The 19,808-nt window shown below is 37.3% G+C and overlaps 1 protein-coding gene across 1 annotated transcript in view; it reads left to right on the top strand.

Moving 5' to 3' along the window:
- kcnh8 (potassium voltage-gated channel, subfamily H (eag-related), member 8) overlaps positions 1-19,808 on the top strand; it is a 97,669-nt gene that overhangs the window by 21,607 nt on the left and 56,254 nt on the right. Inside the window, exons 3-7 of the mRNA XM_056250723.1 lie at positions 4,126-4,254; positions 8,863-8,993; positions 9,091-9,325; positions 10,083-10,240; positions 18,005-18,209. Coding sequence (XP_056106698.1) covers positions 4,126-4,254; positions 8,863-8,993; positions 9,091-9,325; positions 10,083-10,240; positions 18,005-18,209 — 858 coding nt within the window. The remainder of the gene's footprint in view (positions 1-4,125; positions 4,255-8,862; positions 8,994-9,090; positions 9,326-10,082; positions 10,241-18,004; positions 18,210-19,808) is intronic.

Raw genomic sequence — 19,808 nt, 5'->3', positions numbered from 1 at the left:
AGCGTTTTGAACTAGCTGTAGTTTGTTTATTAAGTGTGCAGGGCAACCACCCAGTAGAGCATTACAATAATCTAGCCTTGAGGTCATGAACGCATGAACTAATTGTTCCGCATTTGTCAATAAGAGCATATGGCGTAATTTAGATATATTTTTAAGATGGAAAAATGCAGTTTTACGGATACTAGACACGTGACTTTCAAATGAAAGATTGGTATCAAAGAGCACACCCAGGTTCCTAACCGACGACGAAGACTTGACAGAGCAGCCATCAAGTGTTAGACAGTATTCTAGATTATTACGTGAGGACGTTTTTTGTCCAATAATTAGAATCTCTGTTTTTTTTAGAATTTAGTAGTAGGAAATTACTAGTCATCCAATTTTTTATATCAGCTATGCATTTCGTTATTTTTGTGAATTGGTAAGTTTCGTTAGGTTTTGAAGAAATATACAGCTGAGTATCAATCAATCAATCAATCAATCAATATACAGCATATACAGAGTGAACAGCAGCGGTCCTAGTACTGAGCCTTGTGGTACGCCATACTGAACTTGTGATCGATAAGACATCTCTTCATTTACTGCAACAAACTGATAACGGTCAGATAAGTATGATTTAAACCATGCTAATGCAATTCCACTAATGCCAACATAGTTTTCTAGTCTATTTAAAGGATCATGAAACCCCCCTCTTTCAGCTCAAGTCTAGCTCACAATCTTTTTAAAAAATGCAACTTAAATGGGCGTGGATGGCTGTAAGAAGAAGGGAGGGGGGTGGGTGTGGTATGGAATGGCAGTGGAGAGGGGAGGACGGGATAACTGTCATTGGCCAGTGGCCCATACATATCAACTGTCACTAAAAATCAGTGGTAAAACGTGAGGAAATGCTAGATTTTTCATAGCTGGCAAAGTTAAAGTCTAATGAAATACACTGACATCCTATTTTTGTCCTTTCAAAAGTAACTGAATGCCCTGCTACATAGGCCTATATTAGCCTACAGTAATCGTAATTCTATTTAAAACATATTAATTTACAGTACATGTACAATTATAATGTCATTATAAAATATATATTTGTTAATATACACACTATAAATGCATATATTTGAAAATAATTCATTTTAAATGATTATAAAGATATACTGCCTGGGTGAATAGTATTCGCTGAGTTTTGTTTAAGTTTAGAGACGTGCTCCCGAAAAAAGTTCACGGAGACGGAGAGGCAGAAAGCACATCCTGTTTATTTTCTTTATTTTATAAAAGCACACTGTTTTGTTTCGATTGTAAGTGGACACATAAAAAAGTAGACATTTAACAGTTTATTATTTCATATTTCTTAAGTCTGTATGACCATAAATAACAGAGTATTTTAAGTCTATTTTGCTCCTACGTTTGTCGACCCCAGAGGTTTAACAAAACTAAGGCAAGTAAAACGGTCAGGGTTACATTTTAGACACACACACACCTCAGAAGGGATGGAAAAGTCCTCGGGACTTGCTTGGTACCGCATCACTCGCAAGGCGCAACTTGGATTGGTGAACAAGGCCAAAGTCCACCATTCTCCAGTTCTCGAAGCTCTCTCGCTACAAAAATGCTTTCTACACACACATAGTTTAGATGTGTCCATGGTTGATGGCCAACCAACCACCCGCAGCCAGAGTCTACACCTGGCAGCATCGCGGGGAAAGATATGCAACGCACTGGAACTTTTGCTCATCTACTGCGCGATATCACAGTTTGACATGTCTGCCATTGGAAAGATCCACGTGGTGTCATGAATAATTATGAGACACCGATGATGAGTCATCAAAGCACTCACAGTGCACTGCCACGTCACAGCCTGTGACGTGGACACAATGAAGATTTTAAGCCCGGAAGACAAAAAAAATCCATTTTCCCCCTACTATTAAATCTAACAGATGCTAACATTGTCTTCAATGGTGTTCAACACGCATACCTCTGTTAAAATCTCAGAAAATTGGGTTTAGGGTTTCTTGTCCCTTTAAAAGAATGTTGTGGTCAATAGTATCAAATGCAGCACTAAGATCAAGGAACACTAATAGCGAGATACAACCACGATCAGATGAAAAGAGCAAATCATTTGTGACTCTAATGAGAGCTGTCTCGGTACTATGGTACGGTCTAAATCCGGACTGAAAATCCTCGCAGATATAATTTCTTTCAAGAAAGGAACACAGTTGTGAGGATACTGCCTTTTCTAATATCTTTGACAGAAAAGGCAGATTCAAAATCGGCCTGTAATTGACTAATTTTGTATGATCAAGTTGCTGTTTTTTACAAGCGGTTTAATCATAGCCAGCTTAAAGGTTTTTGGTACGTATCCTAGAGACAAAGATGAATTAATGATATTAAGAAGAGGATCTATGACCTCTGGAAGCATCTCTTTCAGTAGCTTAGTTGGTATAGGATCTAACATACATGTTGTCGATTTAGATGATTTAACGAGTTTGCAAAATTCTTCCTCTCCTATAGCAACAAATGAATCAACAGGTTGCATAGTTATAATTTTGTCCCTGATATTATTGATCTTATAAGTGAAGAAGTTCATAAAGTCATTACTGCTGTTTTGCTTAGAAACTTCTGGGCTAGAAGCTTTATTTTTCGCTAGTTTAGCCACTTGTTCAAATAAATACCTAGGATTATGTTTATTTTCTTCTAGTAGGGTTGAAAAAATAAGCAGATCTAGCAACTTTAAAGCCTCTCTATATGCAATCGAGCTCTCCTTCCATGAAATCCGAAATACCTCTAGTTTTGTTTTCTTCCAGTTGCGCTCCATTTTTCTGGCTGCTCTCTTAAGGGCCTGAGTGTACTCATTGTACCATGGCGTTGGACTATTTTCTTTAATCTTCTTTAAGCGCAACGGAGCAACTGTGTCTAAATTGCTGGAAAAGAGAAAGTTTCTGTTGCAATATCGAGTTCTTCTAAGCTATCCGGGATGCTGAGATGATGAAACTGATCAGGAAGATTATTAATAAAGCAATCTTTAGTGGCAGAAGTGATAGGTCTAACAAATTTATAACACGGAGTGGGCTTGGCAGCCTTGGCTAAATGTAATTTATATGAGACTAGATAATGATCTGAGATGTCATTGCTCTGCTGCAGAATTTCAACGGTATCAACATCTATTCCATATGATCATCTATTCCATATAGATCTAGAGTATGATTACGACAATGAGTAGGTCCTGACATGTGTTGTCTAACTCCAGTTGAGTTTACAATGTCTTTAAATGCCAATCCCAATGCATCTTTTTCATTATCTACATGTATATTAAAGTCACCAACAATTAGTACTTTATCTGCAGCCAATACTAGTTCTGATAGAAAGTCAGCAAATTCTTTGATAAAGTCTGTATGGTGCCCTGGTGACCTGTATACAGTAGCCAGCAGAATTCTCAAACGTGATTTATCGTTTATACTATATATTTTTACATTAAGCACCAACACTTCAAAAGAAGTATATTTAAAACTAGATTTCTTAGTGGTTTTGAAAATATTACTATTAATTACAGCAACACCTCCCCCTTTGCCTTTCGGACGAGGCTCATGTTTATAACTGTAATCTTGTGGGGTTGACTCATTTAAAGTAATGTAATCGTTTGGTTTTAGCCAGGTTTCTGTCAAACACAGCACATCTAGGTTATAATCTGAAATCATATGATTAACTATGAGCGCTTTTGAAGTAAGGGATCGAATATTCAGCAACCCAAGCTTTATCGTTTGCTCATCTGTATTATATCTGTTTTTTATTTGTTGAACATCAATTACATTTTTAACCTTTGATGGGTTTGGACGATTTTTGGATTTCCAAATTCGGGGAACAGACACAGTCTCTCTATATGATGATATTTAGGTGAAAGAGGCTCTATGTGATGGGATTTATCTGACCTTGGTGAATGTAAAAACAGTAGGTTTCGATGTCATGTTGTCATGACCAATTCTACAACTGACTAATAGTTTACACCACTGAGGGTGATTTAAGGGTCAGATCAGGTAGCAGTAGCACTTTTTACTGTTTGAATGCCCCCATAAACTTCACTTACATCATTAAGACTGTGTGTATGCATGTGTGTGTTTATGTATTTTGCCTCACTCAATTCTACTGCAGGTAGTGTGTTCTGGTGTCTGCTGGATATTGTGCCTATCAAGAATGAGAAAGGAGATGTTGTCCTCTTCCTCGCCTCTTTTAAAGACGTCACTGACACCAAAGCCAAATCTATACTTGAGGAGAAGAAAGGTTAGTACATGATGATGGTGTATGTGTGTTTGCATGGATTTTTATTAAATAATTTTAACTTTTTCTACCATCATTTATTATTTGCTTATTTATTTATTTATTTTATTTTTTTAGAGTTTAAATGCCTTTATATACATGTTAATTGATTTACACATGTCCCAGAACCAGACTTTGAATCTTAAAATATAAAAATGTGTCATAAAAATATTATTATTGTTACTATTAAATATTAATTATTATTCATACATTTTTTTAGGAAAACCTCAACAAAGAGAAAAATAAACAAATAATTGTATTATTTATTTTGGAAAGAAATATAGAAATTTTGCACAAATTATGACCCTGACGTTGTGTCAATTTCACAATCACAATCAACAATGTTTCACTAAAGGTTTTGTCAAAATTTAGTGTACTTGGCTATCATGGAGACATCAGTGTACCAGTATAAAAAAGATGTATATGATGTGTGCAGAAAACAAAAATGAAGGTACATATTTGTCAATATTTTTTGCAAAAACATTGTGTCCATTTCCATTACAGAATGCTGTTAAATACAACCCACAATTTGAGTTGTGGTGAAAATGACTTTCAGAAATGACAGATTTTTTTCTGTGTGTGTGTGTGTGTGTGTGTGTGTGTGTGTGTGTGTGTACTGTATATGTTTGAACATTGCTACTAGACAAATGTTTTAAGGATGTCCACAGGGTGAAACATGTCTATAGTGTGAGAAAAAACCTCACATGATCCTTTTTTGTGCTTGTCTTGTTAAGGTGAGGCATGATGAAAAATATCTGTTTATTGTGTGATTGAGAAGATTTTGGCCTCAAGCAGCAAAGGAAACCATGTGGAGCAGGGAATTCCAGTGCAACTGTGTCTGTCCTCCTCTTTTTTTTTCTTTTCACATTTTCGCCCTTTGTTCCTTTCCCTCTCTGTGTTTCTCGTGACCTGTTCTGCCAGTAAATTGGGAGTTCATTTATTAGGATCTATAATAAGTGTTATGCCGCTGGACTCCCTGCTGACTACAGCCTTTTATGGATTAGTTTCTGTCGCCCCTTCTCTGGCCCTGCAGGCTGAAGTGATCTCTATCCCTCTCTAATAACCAGCTTCCCAGCTTTCTCTCTCTCTCTCTCTCTCTCTCTCTCTCTCTCTCTCTCTTTCTCAACCCATGTTTCTCTCTCTCTGTCTGTCTATCGCTCCATCCCTTCAGTCCTTCTCCTACTCCTGCTTTGCTTTCCCTTGGTACCTTGTTCGGCAGGGTTGCAATGAGTGACATTTTTCCCCTGTTGCCCTCGGCAATTGAGACTGGCAGCCTGGCTGTCTGCTTGTTTCCTCAGCTGGCTGATTTAAAAATGCTACACGCTACACATTCGTACACACATGCACAAATACATTCATGGTCAGTATCCAGAGACTCCACACATTTCATATGCTTTTGTCTCTGTCTCTACCGCTGTAACCATTGCACTACAATACTCCTGTTGGCACTTTTTGCTTGTTTCATTTTTATTTTTGCACAGTCGAAGCACGTATTAAAAAAAAAAAATTCAGCCACTTGGCAGCCTAGTTTTTGGTTTTCAAATTAAGGGTCGAGTTGAATTTTATTTTATTTATAAAACATTTTTTAACAGCAACTAGGAGGTTTGTATGGAAGCTTGTTTCCAGCACAGAATAAAAAAATTGTAAAAAAAAAAAATTCAATCTCCTAACCACAATCTCTACCGCCACAATCTCACCGCAATCCGACCATACGCGCCAACCCGTTTGACTAAGGCTGTCGAAGCCCCACTGTCGTCGTTAAAGCAGGTTCAGTGGCAGTGGTTCCATATGACATACTACCTACTGCAACACACAACCAACCATACGCGCCAAACCGTTTGACTAAGGCTGTCGAAGCCCCACTGTCGTCGTTAATGCAGGTTCATTTGCAACGGTTCCTTATGGCATTCTACCTACGGCAAAACACAACAATATCTGTCCAACACAAATCCTCATTCACGCAAAATACAGTACATGGGATTGTAATAACTATGCAAACTATACAAATAATCCAACAGACTCTTCAAGTTTTTGAAGAATTTTTCGAAACCGTAGTGTGGTAGTGCCACAAATCCTCGACAACCCACTTCCACTGGATAAACCCGGACTCTCCATCCTTGCTGTTCTGCTTCAGTGGCTAGATGAGCATACCGCAGTTTCTTCCTCTCATACGCCTCATCTACAGCATCCTCCCATGGCACTGTTAACTCTATCAGGTGAACAAGGCGTGCTGATCCAGACCACAAGACAATATCTGGTCGAAGGTTAGTGGTGGCAATCTCAGGTGGAAAAATAAGCCATTGATCAACATCTGGCAGCATTTTCCAGTCCCTAGCAGCTTCCAGTTGTCCTGGACGAGAATTATTTTTAACACCTTTTCTTGGTGGTTGCTCTCCTGGGCGGAGGAATATTGTCTTCTGCGTGTAATGTTTTGCTAGAACAGGTGGCAACTTATTGGTCATGTTGCGCTTGTCTTCCAATGCTAAAGCCAAACATCGCAGTACCTGGTCATGGCGCCAAGTAAACCGTCCTACATCCTGTCAAAATGTGCCTTAATGTGTCAGGTGATTAACACAAAGGACATGAGGGATCCTCTCCTACCCAGAGGTTTAGGTTCTGTGGTGATAGGAGAACATCATATGTTGACCTGATAAGGAAACTGATCCTATTCTGTTCCATTGACAATAGGTCTTGCCAGCCCATCTTGCGTTCCACACTCTCCCATCTCATCCACTCTCCCTGCTTGGCCTGGGAAATGGCCTTTATATACCTCATCCTCTCCTCCTGCTTTCACACCTCGTTGACTACCAGCTTCCTCCTTTGAGCTGGGGCTGCCTTGTGCCATTTAGGAGGAGCTAAACTGAGCCCAAAACCTCCTCTTCCATGCTGTACTTGCCCCACGATATCACCAATTTGAAGGGCAGCCTTTGCATCTTCCACAGCTTTCTTTGCTAACCACTTTCTTCCCGTTTTTAACACAGGTGCTGCCTCCCTTACACATTTGTCGCGTGACTCTACTAATTTCATTTCCAGTCTGACCTCCAGTCTGGCGCACTTAAACTCCTCTGCAATATTATGTCCCACTCTGCTGAGGCAGCGTGGAACTCCCAACCATTTCTTGATGTATGAACTCTTTAAAGCTTCCAGCTTCTCTACTGTTGTCAAAGAAACCTCGTACACAGTCAGTGGCCACATCAACCTCGGCAGTAGACCAATAAAACATTTTTGACCAATAAAACAACACAGAATAAAACATTTTAAAAGATAATTGCGACTTCGTATCTCACAATTGCGAGTTTACATTTCGCAATTCTGTTTATATTTATTACTGTTATATAAAGTCAGAATTGCGTGATATAAAGTCGCAATTGCGTGTTATAAAGTCAGAATTCTGACATCTTTTCTCAGAATTGTGAGATATAAACTCGCTATTGCGAGTTATAAAGTCCAATTCTAAGGGAAAAAAGACTGACTTTTTCCTCAGTTTTGCAAGTTTATATCTCACAATTCTGACTTTATAACTCGCAATTGCGATTCTAAAAACGCTTATAAAAAAATCTAAAAATGCACTTGTGAGAAAAAAAGTCAGAATTGTGAGATAAAAAGTTCGCAATTACATGTTTTATTTTTATTCTGTGGCGGAAACAAGCTTCCATAGGTTTGGCTTTACAAAACAATCTAGACAGAAAGTGTTTCAGTTGAAAATACATTACCACAGGATAGGAAACTGCATTTGTCAGACCATTTCAGGTAAACTTTCAGCTGTCCCCTTGACAGACTGTTTTAGTTCAAGACCTCAGACTAAATTAAATGAACCTACTGCAGTATTTAGCAGTCACTCGATCAATTGAAACAGATGTTTTCAATATGGGAATGAAAACATTCTGATAGCAGATCCCCAACTAGTGGAAACCATTGGTGTAAAGCAGGTCACCAGCATAAAGGAAGTTATTCTTGTTCCACACCAGCTTTTGTGTAACAGCAGCATAGAGGGCAATAGAAGGAAAACGGGCCACTTTGAGTAAACCTGCACTCAATGAAAGCAGCAAGCACTATTTGCATGGAAGTATTGATAGAAAATCTCTGGTTTTCTTCACAAAGCTACAAAAAACATTCACAGAATGATAAGCTACATTTTCTTTCGCCAATTTTTGCTGGTATATAACATTTTTTATGCAAGAATTCAAGTTGTTACGGGATGATGGTTTAGATTTTTCTTTGTTACTTGACCATATTAGAGGAACATTGCCCCATTTTTCAGAGTTTTACTTTACTTTACTAAGTATTGTTGTAATACAAGCTCAAGTCAATGTAATGCTACAAAGGTTGAGTTGTTGACTTTTTATCATTTATTTATTTTATTAATTATTTTTATTTTCAAAAGTAAAAAGAAATGGAAAAAAAAAACATTATAACAACCTCAGTACCACAGGAATTTTTCTAGAATGATGCATTGTGTTCTTTGTTTTTATGTATTAATGGAATTTATTTTGTGCAGTATGTTTTTATTTCTTGATGGATTGTATCCCCATTGCCCTTGACTTTCATAACAACAGTCCAACCTTTTCTCAGAGTGTCGCCGCGAGCAGGTCAAGGGAGGTTCTCCGTTTGGCTCCACTCGGCTGCGATCTAGCACAGTTCTGTACCACATTTCAGGACACCTGCACAACCGTCAGAAACAGAGTAAAATCAAACTTAACAAGGTGAGACCATTCAAATACTGATGATGTAGAAAAATACAAGAACGAAAAGATAAAACAGAACCAGTTTCTCTACCATAATTGTTCTCTCTTTTTCTAGAATGTGTTTGGTGATCCACCAGCTCTCCCTGAATATAAGGTCGCTGATGCCAAGAAGTCCAAGTTCATTCTTCTCCACTTCAGCACCTTCAAAGCTGGCTGGGATTGGCTAATACTACTGGCTACATTCTATGTCGCCGTGACGGTGCCGTACAACGTTTGTTTTATTGGTGATCAAGACTTGACACGTAGCACCACCGTCACTGACATTGCCGTCGAGATTCTCTTCATCATTGGTAAGAGAATCCAATTTTGATTTTTGACATAATATATTTAGTCCATTACATGTTATGTTTTTCATTGCTAGCATGATTATGATTTATGAGATTATCTTTGCTCAATCACATCTATATCTTTACACATGATTATAATTGCGTCTTTAAATCAGACTCTTTGACATCTTCCATTAACCCTCTGAGGTACAGCATTGCTACAGGGCAGCATATCATTCAGTATCCTGCTATTCAGAAAGAAATTAATTGGAATTAAAAGGACTGTTTTTACAGAAACAAAAAATTTGCTTTTTTAAAGACATCTGCCATTTGAGTTTCTCTCCATGATTGATGGAGAGGGAACATGCATGTTTCCTCAAATTACGCTATTTTTAAACAACATATATGTAAAGGATGTTGGTTCCATATGGTTTAAAAGTTAAACACATGCATTATTTTATTGATTTGAGTTTAAAACAATAATATTATAGGCCTACATGCATTTTTTTTGTCTTGTCCTATTAACAGTTTCTTCCTGAAATTTATTTTGGCTTTGTGACTCTGATAAGGCCACTATTTAAAACGCTTTGTGTTCAGATTTGTTGACAGCACATGAATTTTTCATTTTTCTGTTGTCTGTCTGTGCTAACTCTCCACTTGATTTATAGCTGTCAGAAAAGCATTTTTGCTGTTATAAATGCTTCAATTGACACACTGTCGTTCATTGATATTATGCTGATGGTGTATTTTTTGAAGACGCTGACTCTGTCTGTCGCTTTAGACATCGTGTTCAGTTTCCGCACCACGTACGTGAGTAAGTCGGGGCAGGTGATCTTCGATGCGCGGCAGATCTGCATCCATTACATGACCACCTGGTTTATCATCGACCTGGTTGCTGCTCTGCCCTTTGATCTCCTTTACGCTTTCAAAGTCAGCGTGGTGAGTAATGCATATATTACAAAAATGATAATGAATCTATCGAGGGAAAAATCTGTGGGAAAGTTTTTGCACAGTTTTCAAATGCATTTTGAATTTACAACTTTTACATGATTTTGAGGAAAAAAAGCAGGCACACAGAGAATATGTGTCAGCATAAAACTCTGCAGGATTGTCACTTGCGTGCTTTTTTAAAAATTATTATTAAAGGGGTGGTGTAATCCCCTTTTCACAAGATGTAAAATAAGTCTTTGATATCCCCAGAGTGTGCATGTGAAGTTTTAGCCCAAAATACCCCACAGAAATTTTTATATAGCATGTTAAAATTGTTACATTTTGAGGGTGAGCAAAAACGCACCGTTTTAGTGTGTGTCGCTTTAAATGCAAATGAGCTGCTGCTCCCGGCACAGAGGGTGGAGCTACAACAGCTCGTGTGTTAGCAGCTTAGATTACTTCACACAGACATGCACTGAAAATTTCTAAAACTTTTAGCCTTTTATGTTCAAACTGGAGTCGGACAATGATGGAGAGACTCAAGAAGAAGTGACAACATGTAGACAAGATTTCTGAATGGTTAGTTGATGAATTTATGTAGCTTATGTGTAGTTATCTTCTAGTCATTGATTAGCATATTCTGTCATGATAATATATAAATCACGTAACCGGGGGCGGGGTTTATGTCAATTTTAGGGTTTGTGATGTCACTAACCCGGGAGGAAGCTTGTGTAGTCCCTACCAGCCGTTTGTTATAGTCCTTAAAAAGCAATTTCTTTAAAAGAACTTTGAGCGTCGTAACTTTGCAGATGTTGTTTATGCTCAAACAGCAACATTACACACTAACAAGTTAGAAAAGTGAAATCATAATCAACCACCCCTTTAAATATTATGGCTAATTCGATAATGCTTTGACCCAGCTAGCACTACGTTGAGGGCATTTTTATATAAAGAAAACATTTTGATGTATTAAACTTATTTCCATAAATAAGCGCAATATATACCAGCATTCTAGAGTTGTCACGGTGGTGGTTGCAGCAAGAGAGTAGTTTAGGCAGGATCTAATTGCAGCAGACACTTTTATTAACTCTTCAAACAAAACAACAAACATGCAGGAGAACAGGAGAACGCAGGGGATCATAAAATAACTGTACACTGAAGCAACACTAGAGATAAGAACAGACAAAGAACATTTCCAAGAGATAAGAACAGACAAAGAACATTTCCAAATGAGGGCTATATATACAGAGTAACTAAGAAAGAAACAAAAAGCACAGGTGAGGACTAATCGATTAACTAGCGAGAAAGGCACACAGAAAACAAGAAAATGCAAACATAAACCTTACAAGAGTAGGGGTGCACCGGATCGCAGTTGACCAGGCCCCACGGTTCAGCACGCATGTGATTCGCATTTCTTTGCACTTGAACAGACACACACATCAAAATACCCGTCTCTGCAAGTATTCTCTCGGTTATGTCTTAAGTGAATGTAAACAGTAGAGAAAGAAACTGGATGTCTTTCAGTATATTCGGTCCGTGTATTTGATCTTAAAGTGACAGCTGCCTAATTTTCCTGCTACTGTCTGTGCCATTAATGTGAATAAAACAACAAAATACAGCTTTAACAAAGATTAATCTATATTTAATTTCTACAGTGAACACAATAGTGTTATTTTACATTTAGGCCTAATTATTACATTTCTGCACCTGAATACTACTGTTAGACTTTGTAACTTTGTTATATAGTATTCATCTATGCTTGTAATTTTGTATTTGTTCTTATTTTATTACTGACTGTTTACTTGTCTTTAATAATGTTTGAACTTTATTAGTTAGGCTAGTAGTTTTTGCTGTGGTATCGAAGTACTTAAAATTAGCTTTAAGTAATAGCAGTTACAGTTTTGCTCTTCCTTAAGTGTAAAACAAAATATTGAACAGCGGCACTCTGGGTGACCCTGAGTGGGTGGACCATGAAGTCCTTTTGATGACAACATGGATGTAGATCTTTTTAATGAGTGATCATGGGTTCAGGTACAAATAAAGATATATTAATAATAATAATAATAATAATACGTTTTATTTATATAGCGCCTTTCCAGGGCTCAAGGATGCTTTACAATAAACAAGCAACAATAAAGGCAATGGACAAAGACAGCAGACAAAACAACAGTAGGTAGATGATAGTGTAAGTACTGAAAATGAGAAATTTGGAAGATGGGTCGGCACCCAGCAGAATACATTCAGATATAAAAAATGCAGTACAACTTAAGAATTATGACATTCAGAAAATAAGTGAGTTTTGAGCATGGATTTGAATTCCGAAATAGTATTAACAGAACAGAGTGATCGGGGGAGAGAGTTCCACATTTTGGGTGCAACAACACTGAATGATCTGCCCCCCATTGAAGCAAGGCGATGCCGAGGGACGACGAGAAGGCTAGAGACAGAGGATCGTAAAGTGTGAGTCGGGGTGTAGGGGTGGAGCAGGTTACAGAAGGGGGAGCCAAGCCGTGCAGAGATTTAAAAGTGAGAAGGAGAATTTTGAATTTAATACGGTAAGCCACAGGAAGCCAGTGAAGATCATGCAAAATTGGGGTGATCACTGATATGTGCAGAACGCTTGGTATGGGTGAGTATTCTGGCAGCAGAGTTTTGAAGGTATTGCAATTTGGAAATGGAGCTAGCGGATAGGCCAATAAAAAGTGCATTGCAGTAATCAAGACGTGATGTGACAAATGCATGGATGACAGTTGACAGAAAGAATGCTGATTTAGTGATAGAATTAATGTGAGAGTGGAAAGATAGAGAGGAGTCAAAGATTACACCAAGATTTTTAACGGTACTAGATGGTTTGATATGAGAGCCAGCGAACTCACAGGTGAAGTTAGTAGGAATTTTGTTAGTGAGTGATGGAGGTATTACAGGCTCTGAAATTGGTTAACACTGCCTCTGATGACTCCAATACAAAATCAAGGGTCACAGGCTCCTGGTTTTAATTCACAGAAAAAGACAGTCAGCTTTTCTGGCCAATCCAGACTGGCAGAATCGATCAGTGGCACTTGGACACACACACACTTACAGTGATGACACATGCAGTAATGAAACCCTGCATCCCTCTGTATGGCGAAACACAACGAAAGAGTGCTTGAAATCCACTGAGGCTTATTAAGAGGAGAGTGAAATGCAGTGGACTCTACTTAAGTGCCACTGTAATATAGACCTTCTTGTCTCCGAGATGTTCCCTTAAATCTGCTCCAATTACAGATTGCACCTCTTCTCCACTGGTATCCCTTCACATCTGCCCTTCAGCTGCACTACACACACACACACACACACACACACACACACAGATGCAACAAACATGCACACAGACACACATCAGAAGTGAAGAATGATATTTCTTTTTTTCCACTGACCTCTGTTTTCCTCTCTGATTTCGATTTCCTTTTCCTATTTGATTTCATTTTATTTTGGTGTCTCTTTCCCTGTCTTGGCCAATCTCCATTCGTTTCCTCTACTTTTCCTCGTTTCTTTTCATTTCCTTTTCCTATCCTGGCCAATTTCCACTCCACTCCTATCCTCTTCTTTTCTTTTCCTATATCCTGGCCAATTTCTATGCTTTTCCTTTCTACTGCTTTCCTTTTCATTTTCCTATCCTGGCCAATTCCCATTCTGTTCCTTGTCCTTTTCCTTTCATCTCATTTGTTCTTCATTCCTTTTCTATCCTGGCCATTTTCCATTCTATTCCTTTTCCTCTCCATGCCTCCTTTTTCCTTTTTCTTTTCCTGGCCCATTTCCATTCCCTTTCCTTCACTCTTTCCTTTTCCTTTTCGTTTACTCTTCTTTCCTATTCTTTTACATTTTTATTTTTATTCTTTTCCTCTGATTTCCTCTTTCCTTCTTTTCCTAGTCAATTTCCATTTATTTCCTTTTCCTTTCCTCTTCTTTCCTATTCATTTTCATTTATTTTTCTTTTCTTTTTCCTTTACCATTTCTTTTTCTTTTTCTAGTCAATTTCATTTTATTTCCGTTATCTTTTCTCTCTTTTCCTCCTCTTTCCTTTTCCTGTTCTTTTCCTTTTTTGTTTTTGTTTTCCTACCCTTTCCATTCCTTTCTTTTTGCTCTCTATCACTCCCATTTCTATCCCAATTACTTCCCTTCCCTCTTAACCCACCTACACATTGTTAGCAGTATGAGTGATTTAGTTATTAATTCACATAGATGCATTACCACATAAAGCTCAGTATATGAACCCCTACCGTGGCCTTGCCTCCATTTTCACCCTCCTTATCTAATTTTTAACCAACTGTTAAGTTCAGCCTTTTTGTTTCTCTAATGACATAAATGTTCATTGGTTTTGCTTCTGAGACCATGATCTCTTGATGTTTATTAATATTTGATTGTCAAGTGAAAGATTGTGGCCATTACAACGTGGATTATTATTTAATGCTGCAGGGATGTGAAAGGGTTGTTTCTCATAGGGATTGTCTGATTTTAATAAGAGAGGCTGTGATGAATATTGCTGGCTAGTTACTGCCTGAAGCTCTGGACAAACTGATCTAATAGCAGTGTGTACGCGTCTGTTACTGATCCGGTAGTGTGCATGTGTGAAAGTTTGTGATCAGGTTAATACAGAGTGTTATTTTTATGTAGTCACACTGAATATATATAGTTATAGAGTATATTTGAGCTATTTAAAACTATCTCACTTGCTCATTCACTTTAAACCTCCTTTAATACATAAAACATTACACATAGAATAAATGTATCAAAGCCATTACAGGGCTCCAGACTAACTTTTTTTACTAGGAGTGCTGTAGCCCCTGACTGAAAATTGTAGGAGCGCAAGCAGAACATTTAGGGGCACACCTTAAATCAGCTTGCAATGCAATTATTCAAATTTCCCCCAAAATAACTGTAATACTGACAAATTCTTTAATAATTAATAGACTTAACGTACAGATATTACAATGTGCAGTTTTATTTTAAGTTCACAGGGCTCCAGACTAAAATTTGAGGGTAGCATCACCGGAGCCACTGAGTTCTACAAAAAGATCTGGTACCACTGGGGCTGACAATACAGCACTAAGCTTAATTTAGGGTGTAGATGAAATTAACTTTTATTATTATCATTCATAATGTCTTAATATTAATTAAAAAGCAAAACGAGTGGAAAAATGTATATTAGGGAGTGAAAATAGCCAATAAGCATCCTATTGTTTACAATGGTAATTTATTAATTAATTTATTTTTAAATAAGTGTTTAAATAAGAGTTTTCCTACATCTTAAATGTTTTAGTTTTAGGACAATCTTTGAAGGATGAACAAAAAATGTGTTGGTCATCACATTAAAAATAACATTTATATATAGTTTTGAAGTGCTGGAAAAAGACGTGTAGTACTTGTAAGCGTTTGACTATTTCTGTCACAAAACCATAGTTATGGTTAGAGTTACTACATTAGCCTAAATCCATCAAATCCATGGTGAATGTTGCTGATTTGTGGACTGAAAGCCTAAGTGTTTCTCCTGGTTTATAACAGAGAACTCTGCGCCGAATCGGAATGTTTCTCACTAGACCTCGCGGCGATGATGTTATTAATTTTGAGGCGAATTCAATGGATTTCTTCACTAGATCTCCAGAGTCTGGATCTCCTAGTAACAGTGTCGCAAGCATAAATGAGTAGCGCATTTTCGTTCCGCTTTCATTTTGTTTGCATTCGCTGCTCGGCAACATTGTGGTCGCGCCAGCACGACCTAAATAAATATTTGGTCGCACCGGCAGGAAAAATGGTCGCAGTCTGGAGCCCTGCATTCTGCTGAATATATAGAATAACATGTCTGCAGGGTCTAACAGTAATTTTTAGCATAAATATTTCGGTAATACTTTATTTTTACCGTGTAAATTGTAAAATTAATGAGAAATACTGATGAAGTACATGTACATTAAAGTGCTTCTTAAATTGCATGTTACTTGTACTTACATGTCATAGTTATTATTGTTGTAGTCATTAATAAGTAAGTTAATCTGTGTAACAGGGACACAGAAAAATAAAACTTGTGATTTTTACTGACCATGAAGCTTTACAAAAATGTTTTATCCGTCCAAATGGAAATGGGATGTTTTTTCTTGCATATTTGTGACATACTGTACAGTTGATCATATTTTATATAGATATATTTGTATATTTTACATAATCTTTATGCAAGATCTTTATCACAAAAATGTGAAGATGTTGTGATTTTTCATTTTAGTGTCACTGCATTGAGTTCTAAGAGATAAACTCTTAGATAACCATCTGATGGTAAATTTTGCACTGATGTAATTGTAAACACTATAAAAGCGTTGCAAGTTTTGATATATGTTTCCTTTAGTAGACAGTTTGTGTGCATTTGATTTGCTCGCATCACTTACATCATCTGCGGTCAGACTGTTGTTCTTAGAATTTGAAACTATCAGAGGATTCCTGATGAATGTAGCTGGTGTTCGTGTTCTTAAAGTACAGTACCTAGAGATTGGCATGGGGTACTTTCCAAAAGATCATCTCTCAATGCAAATCAAACCAGCTATTAGGCTAACTGAAATAAAACCATGCCAATCTCTAGGTATGGTGAAGGGTATGTGATGATGTGGGGCTATTTTAATTCCAAAGGCAAAGGGAACGTTATCAGGATGCATAGTATCCTGGATCCATGAAATAACTGGCCTTTAAAAATAAGAATCTGCCTGCCCCTATGGGAATTTAACATAGGGCTGTCCTGCCTTATGCACCCTGTATTTTATGGAAGAACGTATTTATTTACGATACATTATTCATTCACAAAGAAAATTGGTGTTCTTAAAGGTTGGATTTTCCTCATTTTTTTAATTAAGGCATAAAGATCAATTTCCAAAAGATGATTTTTTTATTCCTCTTTTCAGTCAACTTCAGCATGGGTGTGTTCACTTATGCTAAGCACTGTAGATGACATAAAATGAAATAGCATAGCCTACTGTACCAGTCAAAAGTTTGTGGTCAACATTTAAAAAGAAAATATTATTTAGAAATTAACTTACTACTTGAAGAATCCTGAAAATGTATCACAGTTTCCAGTCCACAAAAATATTAAGTAGCACAAGAGTTTTCACCATTGATAATAATAAGAAATATTTCTGAATTCTGAAGGATCAAGTGACACTGAAGACTGGAGTGATGGCTGCTGAAAATTCAGATTTTCCATCAGAGGATCAAATTACATTTTAAAATATATTGATATAGAAAATTTATAGTTATACTGTAATTGTATTTCATAATAATATTACTGCTTTTACTATATTTTTTATCAAATAAATGCAGCCATGGTGAGCATAAGTGACTTCTTTAAAAGCATTAAGTGGAAGGTAACTCAACTGTTTTATGTCATTTTTAACCTTAATGATACATTTGTCTGTTTTCTGACAGTATGACAGTGACGGAGAGCACAGTCAGCGCTCCAGAGAACAGAAAGATAATGATTGTCATACTGAAAAACATATACTTAGGCAGCCTGTTTTGTTCTCAATGTTTTTGTATGTTTATACTCCTCATATCCCACAACTGCAGTCTATTCCTTGTGATTTATTGTCTTGTTAGTGGGCGGTATATTTCCATTCACCTGAGAACATGCAGTTCTCTAGTTTATTAGGTTTTAACTGATTTTGGATACAGGCACCTGCCCTTCTCAGCCCTCAAATGCACTTGCATGCAGAGCAAATCCTCGACAGTTAATGTGAGTTCCCCTTTCCCCTCTGCCAGGTGTCAGTGGTTCATCTGTTAAAGACCGTGCGCCTGCTGAGACTCCTGCGCCTGCTGCAGAAGATGGACCGTTACTCCCAGCACAGTACGGTGGTGCTGACCCTGCTCATGTCCATGTTTGCACTGCTGGCCCACTGGATGGCCTGCATCTGGTACATCATCGGCAAGAAGGAGGTGGAGAGCAACGCGGACACCTGGGATATAGGTGAGACTGGCACACAAAATTTGCTCATTGACTCACAGACAGAATGAAAGTGTATATATGTGAGAGAAAACCAACCTATACTCACTGGAAAACATGCTTCTACAGTACCTACATTTTTGCAAAACACCAAAAATTACCTATACATACGATTCACAGCTGTAAAACAACTTTTATTCCTGTCCACACAAATAATGATTACAGGGGCAGATTAATAAAGACTTATTTTCCCATGGTTCCGTGCACAACACAATGATATGACCTCAAAACACTTTTACCATAGTGCATGATTTGTAATCTAGTACTTTTTGACATTTGCTTCTAGGGGTGGGCGATATGACCAAAATCTTATTTCACAGTATGAGAAATCTTTGTTTCACGATAACTAAATATATCTCGATATAGCTACTTTTATTTTATTTTTGTTATTAAAAATAAGAACAAAGAAGTCAATTACATACAGTAGGACAAATACAATAGAGCAAAGACACAAATTAAATAAACTTAAAGACCAGCTGTGGTGAAATTCAAGTTTTTAATGTTGTTTATATGTCTATGTGTTGTTTTTTAATATGCTTTAAGACAAACCATGTGCAAATTCTTGTCAACACAATTGCTAAGTATTTTCTCCTTAACTGCAGTGAAAAAAAGACAGTTTCAAATATTTTGAGAAATCGCAGGTGTTCCTTACGTCACAAACTACCTTGTAAACAATCACGTCAACGTGCGGGCGGGCTTTAGCATATCATCATTACTGAATGCTGCGAAGCATTTGCTGTCGCAATGCTGTCTCAAGAGAAGCCAGGTTATCCCGGTATATTTTTCTGTTGATATGAAAAATCAGGTACATTTAGCAATATAGCTGGTGAATTATGTATGATGTATATTACGATGTTATGAAGATGAACTATATGCCTTTCTCCACTGCCGTTCTAAGCGTTTCTAAGGATAATGATTTTTAGAAGGCAGCTGTCTGACTCTGAGATGGTGAACGGGAACTTGGTTTGTGTAACATTAGCAACACATTGTTAACTGTTTGATAAAGTAGACAAGCAAAAGGCTAATCATATTAATTACCGTTATGTGTCCGACGTTGTAGAGTGTGATACATAAAAAGCATTAGGATTCTGATACATCGACTTATAGACGAGCCTGTATAATTCACTCTTCCACTTCGTCTGAATCAGTTTCTGGTTCAAACATATATGGCTGAATTAAACCAGTATTTCCACTTGCAATTGTGCAGCGTTTACTACAGTAAAGTTGACCAAGTGGATCTCTGAGCTGGTGTGAGTGGAGGTGGGGCTATTTTGGATATTCATGGATTCGCGTATACTAAATGAAGTAAGGGTGTAGAGTTACATTCAAGCTATTTTAAGGCATGAACAAAAAAAATTAATAGGAAAATGTATTTAAATATAGGGATCAAAGATTAGTTTTAAAGGGGTCATATAATGGTCCATGCACTTTTACAAGTTGATTGTACTGAAATGTGTGTTGGCAGTGCCTGTACACAACCATCATAAAATGATAAAAATCCATCCAGTGTTTTTGTTTTAATCTCCTTAAATGTTTTCCCCTGTCTCAAATCAAGCCGTTCGA

This window comes from Rhinichthys klamathensis, unplaced genomic scaffold (genome assembly GCF_029890125.1).
Source record: "Rhinichthys klamathensis goyatoka isolate OS25496 unplaced genomic scaffold, OSU_Roscu_1.1 h1tg000073l_1, whole genome shotgun sequence".
Classification (NCBI taxonomy): Eukaryota; Metazoa; Chordata; class Actinopteri; order Cypriniformes; family Leuciscidae; genus Rhinichthys; species Rhinichthys klamathensis.
This window is presented reverse-complemented; position numbering and strand designations above follow the sequence as displayed.